We start from the raw sequence: 6,571 nt of genomic DNA on the forward strand, positions 1-6,571 counted from the left end.
TTTCTAATTTGTCACAAAAATTTCATACTATAGATGCAAGTATTGTGCTAAAATGATGTAAGGCCCACGGAACTCAAATGTTTCCTTGGCTGTTGCAGATTCCCCGGCCCTAGAGACTTTGACGTTTGATCCACACCACATGTCATCTCCTTTCAGAAGTATTGGACTCAGAGCAGACTTAATATTATTGTGGCCACCTGAGCTAAATACTGGTGTGCTCTAATTAACTCTATGATGTGCTCTGCTTTCAGCAGCAGCCAATGCAGTCTGGCCAAGTATGATGACTAAGCTCAAATCCTTTCCCAGTGCTACTAATTTCTTTGTCCTCTGAACTAATACCAATAAGGATGGAATGTGCATATATATACATAGATAGCAGGTCAACACAAACAATATAGCATATTACCATAATTCCATAAATTAATTGGACAATTTTCAATATCTCAATTCAATTGAAAACCTCTTGCACAAGGTGAACAGATACCATTGCGAAGCACATGTAATATAGTAAATGTCTAATGAACTAGAAGAATGCATTTATAGTACGTGTAATATAGTAAATGTCTAATGAACTAGAAGAATGCATTTATAGTTAAGTGTAGACATTAGACAGCATTAACAAATATATTGTCAGGGAGCAGAAGATCATTACCTTTCTGATTTCATCCAAGAGGTTATAAAACTGAGCATTGTGGGGACCATGTTGTTCATTATGGCAAAGGTCGTTCAGCATTTATAAAAAATCTGCTCATAAGGGAAGAAATCTCACTCGCGCGCGGTTAGGGCTCCATAGTCTTATCTCTATTTCTGCACCTGGTCCAATATTTGGCTTTTTCACCAAAAACAAGTTAAAAACGAAAACTAATTATTATAATATGTTGATCAAGAAAACATTTATTAAAATAAATTATTTTTGTTACTGTAGAAATATAAGAGGCACCTGGTCTAATATTCATTTTGTGTTGGCTTGATGGATTATATTAAAATGATATCTCCTGTTACAAAAATAATCTATTTTAATAAATATTTGTTTTTCCAACTCATTATACTTTTTTCGTTTTTTAATGATGAAAAGGCTATCACTATTTATCCCTAAAAGTGATGGATTCGCAGGCCAGGACTGCACTTTAAAGTTTTAGAGAACTAATACTAGTACAGGTGCATAACATTAAAACATAAAATTAGAAAGTGTTCATCATGTTAGAGAATACCACCCACTAGGGAGTCCTAAGGCCTTAGAAGGACTCAAGAGAAGGTGTGGTAAAGAGTGTATCTTTTTATAATTAATTAAAAATAGTTATTAATTTTTTATTATATATTATGTACTTACGTATTTTTATTAAAAATTTAATATTTTTATAATTTATTATATATACTTACGTATTTTTGGTATAATTATATTTATTAATTTTTAATTAACAATTTTTTTACTCTTTATCTATTAAAGTAATAAAGAATATAGGACATATGTGTGATAATCAAAACGTAGTAATTTTAATTTTTATTTATAATTTTTAATTGACAATTATAACTTTATTTAACAATTATAACAAATTATTAAAAGAAGTTTTAAAGTATTATAATATTTGTTTATGTTGGAAAATGAATAAAATAAAATAAAAAAAAGGATGTGATAAAGGAAGATATATAATATTTAAAATTAACAAGCTTATCTCCATTACACATTTAAAATAATATATTTGTAAAACAAGAGAAAGCACACTAAACCAGGGGCGAATAAATTTCTCTCCCTTTGTTCCTGCTCCTGGTTGGCTTTACATTAGCATTTATAGCCAAGCCAAGCTAGATCAAAGACAAAGTGTGTTGCTTAACGTTAACATGTTCCACTAAAACAGAAAAATTAAGAGAGAAAGCTGAAAATTAATTTGATGGCGTGTACCAAAGCGACCTTCACCTTTTCACAGTACTGTAGCGACAGGTGCAGCAGCAGCAGCAGAAGAAGAAGAGCCTCTGCTGTTTCATTCTTCAACGGCAATTCGGTCATGAGGCTCTCCTCTCATCGCGGCGCCTTGCTTACGAACAATGTTTTGGAGACGTCCAAGTCTAAGGACAAGAGCAGCAGCAACAATAATATTATATTGGTGAGCGAGAAACTTGGTGAAGCAGGGCTTAAAGTGCTACGCGAATGGGGCGACGTTGAATGCGCGTATGATCTCTCACCCGAGGAGCTCTGCTCAAAGATCTCATGTTGCGACGCTTTAATCGTGAGGAGCGCCACCAAGGTCACAAGAGAGGTCTTCCAAGCTTCCAAAGGAAGATTAAAGGTTGTGGGAAGAGCTGGTGTAGGCATTGACAACGTGGACCTCCAGGCTGCCACCGAGTTTGGTTGCATCGTCGTCAACGCACCCACCTCCAACACTGTCGCTGCTGCAGAGCTTGCCATCGCGCACCTTGCTGCCATGGCAAGAAACGTTGCCAGGGCTGATGCCTCCATGAAAGCTTCCAAGTGGGAGAGAAACAAGTACGTTGGTGTTTCTATGGTTGGGAAGACAGTGGCGATAATGGGATTTGGAAAAGTGGGATATGAAGTGGCGCGGCGTGCAAAAGCAGCGTTGGGAATGAACGTGGTTGCGCATGATCCCTATGCCTCTGCGGACAGAGCGAGTGCTATTGGGGTCCATCTTGTGTCCTTCGATGAGGCCATCTCCAACGCGGATTTCATCTCTCTCCACATGCCACTCATTCCTTCCACCCACAAGATATTCAACCACACTAGTTTCGCAAAGATGAAGAGAGGAGCGCGCATCATCAACGTCGCGAGAGGCGGAGTGATCGACGAAGATGACTTGGTAAGAGCCCTGGACGATGGAACAGTTGCTGAGGCAGCACTTGATGTGTTCACGGAGGAGCCCCCGGCCAAAGATAGTAAGTTAGTGAAGCACGAGAAAGTGACGGTAACACCTCACCTTGGAGGAAGCACAAAAGAGGCACAGGAGGGTGTGGCCATTGAAATAGCAGAGGCTGTAATGGGAGCATTGAAGGGGGAGCTTTCAGCCAGAGCGGTGAATGCTCCAGCGGTTCCAACCGAGCTGGTCGCAGAACTGGCTCCATATGTCGTGCTGGCAGAGAAGCTGGGGCGGGTAGCTGTGCAGTTGGTATCAGAATCAAGAGATGTGAAGGTGGTTTATCGATCAGCTGATTTGGACACTAGACTTTTGCGAGCCATGATCATAAAAGGCCTCATTGAACCCACGTCCAATTCAGCCATCAACTTGGTAAATGCTGACTTCATTGCCAAGGAGAAGGGGGTTCGCATAAGCGAGGAAATAATAGCTGGCGTGGAACTAATTGATTCAATCCAGCTACAGATATCAAATGTAATTAGCATAGAGGGAAAAGTCAAGTACGGTAGCCCCCACCTCACACGTGTGGGCTCCTTTGATGTCGATGTGAGCTTAGAGGGGAACCTTATACTGTACCGGCAGGTGGATCAGCCAGGTATGATTGGGCGCGTTGGAACTATACTGGGTCAGCACAACATCAATGTTAGCTTTATGAGTTTGGGAAGGACATGTCGGAGAAAGATGGCTATTGTGGCTATTGGTGTCGATGAAGAACCAAGCAAGGAAGCTCTTCAACATATAGGATCGCTTCCTGCTATCCAAGACTTTGTCTTTCTCAAACTCTAGCTAGCCTTCCAACCATCATTATATGCCGTACGTACGACTCAAATTAAATAAATAAACGGCTAGCTCAAGGTTTCTATTTGCTTAATAAATTCTTGTCTTTTGTTATTATTCTCGTTGCACTCGCACAGTTACTTCCCTGCTTATTGTTTTAGGAATACAATATAATTCTATATATTTGAGTTTGAGTTGGTGCATACGACAAATCGACAATGCCAATTTCTTTTTATACAATAAATTCTTGTATTTTTCTTTTATAATTACGATTAGGATGTTTTCTCACTAGAGAGCTTTGTATAATGTATCAGATTTGCGGATCTACTATTAGGATCGATGTTTACCCAATAAAGCATTATATCATGTATGCATAAATAGTTTTGTAAAAAAAAATGTATATAGATCGTTGGTAATGTCACTAACTTTCGCTTGTAACTGTTGTTGGTAAATTGGTAATGTCGTCACTTACGAATTGGATCTATTAGGAGGTTAAATACGGGTCACCTTGTGACAGAGTTGATTGTTCTCAGATCCAGAACTACTAATTTGTTGGCTAACCTTAATATCTTATTTATTCATTCCAATCTTTTCCATTATCTATATATTCTCCAAGATCTTTTTAGTTAAAGTTGTAAAATCAATTTTCCTGAAAAACAAAAAAAAAAGGCTAATAATACACTTTTTAATATATTATTTCTAACACATTTTATTATTAGTTAAAATTTATTAATAACTATAAAATTAAGGAAAAAAACCATTAAATAATATATTAAAAAGTATGTTTGAAATCCCAAACGTGTGAAAGTAGACTTGCTAATGAGGTAAACTTGCTATTTACATTTTTCTTACGAGAGGAGATTCAAATAATAATTGTTTAGGGGTGTTGCATGTAATTGTAAAGGGGTTGTGTCTCGGAAGGGTTTTTATTCTTTGTTGTCATGCAGGTTTGGACACTACTTGTCTTAGAGCTGTATACCTTTCAAAAAATAAATAAATTCATTTTTTCTTTAAAACGTCTGAAACAAAATCGTTCTTAAATCAATTAAGTAAATCTAATTCACGGGAAAGATTAATATTTTAAGAAGACACAAAAGCAAAGAGGGAAGGGAAGGTTGAATGGTTAATGACCTGATTCAGAAACAGAGATGGCGTGGCAAGAAGCTATGCATAATCAATTCTCATTTGTACAAATTAGCATTTCTCATTCTTTATTATCTTATAAAAGGAAAAGGGAAGAATATTATGAGCATGTGAATGTAAATACAAATGTATTTGTTTATGACAAACGGAGCAGAAAGCATTGTTTAGCATGACTCTTGTTCTTGTCTTCAATGACAATGAGTCAGAGGTCAAAACATTGCTTTCCCATTGCAGGTCTTGACATCGTTTACTTTTTTTCTTTTCTTTCAGTCGCCTTAATATAGTATTTATTTTTAATAATTATATATTTATATATTTTATATATTAATAATAAAATTCTTAAGATTTAGAGATTAATCTCTTGTTCTTTTTTTTGTGTGAAAGCCAAAAATTACAGAGTCTTGAGATTTAAGACATGCAATTGATTATTAAAGACTATACTAGATACTTGTATTTATAGTAATTGATCACCTTGAAGACTTAAAAAAATAACAAAATAGGCAATGCCATTTTCTACTTCTAAAAAAAAAAAACAAAGAAACTGTGTATTTTCTTGTAAAAAAAAGAAAGTAGAAATGAAATTGTCGACTTTTCTAAATTAAAAACAAAGAATTATACTTTATTAAATTGGCATTCTCAGTGTTGATTTCCTTCTATTTTAACATTGGCGTTGTTGATTTACGTTACTTTTTAGCAAAACCTTTTTCACTTGCACCATTTACGCAGATAAAAAAAGCCAAGAAAGACACTCAAGTTGAAACACCAACAGCTATATAAAAAACAATTTAATACCAAAACAAGTAACTAAAATTGATTATGTTGGTCCAGCTTCTTATGAATGTTCAGACTTGAGATGTGGAATTGAAAAGCAGAGAGGCAACTGGTAGTCTGGTATGGCCTGGCAACTGCAACTAGCGTTGCTTCTTTAGTCCCTGAAGCGGTATGTCTTCTATGCCATGAAAGGATTGAAGACTCATCACATTTGTTATTCAATTGTAGAGTTACCCATCTCATTTGGAAGAGATGGTTTAATCTCTCCGGTATAAGTTCAGCTCTAAGCTCGATGACATTTTTGGCGAAGTCAGTTTAAACTTTAAAGGGTGCTTGGTGACATATGAGATGGAGCGCAATTGTGTGAACCGTTGGGCAACACCAAGATATATAAAAGATTTCACGTGTTCCTATCAGCAGTGGCAAAAGATTCTTCATGCTTTTCTCGGGAGTATGAAAAAAATGGATATTCTTAATCCTTCCTTCCGGAAAGGAAGAATAGAATTTTTTTTTTTTTTTTTTCCTTTCACAGGGGCTAGGAGATTGGATCTAGCCGTACATAAGATGAATAGAATGCTTGGCTAATAAATAAAGTGTTTGCTGTGATTTGGTATTAATGCTTTGAATGTTTTGCGATATTGTTGTAGTTGAATTTTGGTGAATATTAATTAGTGTATGCTGCTGTATAGGTTTCGTATCTCATATTATGCATTTTTCGAGTGTACAGTATAAGATACGATTTCTTTATCTTGACGGGTTTATGGGTATCGGGGTGAAGAGGCTGGATGATTTTTTGTTGGGTGATTTTGACCATGGCAGGGGCTGTCTTGTGCATGGTTGAGTCTGTATTCATGTACTGTAAGCATATCTTGTGCAAGTTATTAACAAGTTTATGAAGACTAAAAAGATAATCCTGAAAAATTAAAAAAATTATAAATTAAAAGAGAATTAAAATATAAATTATAAAGGATTAAAAAATCATTTAAATTATAAAGATTAAAGGAGAATTAAAATAT

At 35.7% G+C, this 6,571-nt stretch overlaps 1 protein-coding gene across 1 annotated transcript; it reads left to right on the forward strand.

Moving 5' to 3' along the window:
- Positions 1-1,748: 1,748 nt before the first annotated feature.
- On the forward strand, positions 1,749-3,833 carry LOC114374605 (D-3-phosphoglycerate dehydrogenase 2, chloroplastic-like). Its single transcript, XM_028332270.1, has one exon. It carries the CDS (start codon positions 1,890-1,892, stop codon positions 3,648-3,650), a length of 1,761 nt encoding a protein of 586 aa, XP_028188071.1. The 5' UTR covers positions 1,749-1,889; the 3' UTR covers positions 3,651-3,833.
- Positions 3,834-6,571: the final 2,738 nt, after the last annotated feature.

Source organism: Glycine soja, chromosome 11 (genome assembly GCF_004193775.1).
Source record: "Glycine soja cultivar W05 chromosome 11, ASM419377v2, whole genome shotgun sequence".
In the NCBI taxonomy this organism is placed as follows: Eukaryota; Viridiplantae; Streptophyta; class Magnoliopsida; order Fabales; family Fabaceae; genus Glycine; species Glycine soja.

What these genes read in the sequence shown, in the direction of transcription:
- LOC114374605 (XM_028332270.1), top strand. Translation starts at nt 1,890, where the DNA reads ATGGCGTGTACCAAAGCGACCTTCACCTTTTCACAGTACTGTAGCGAC.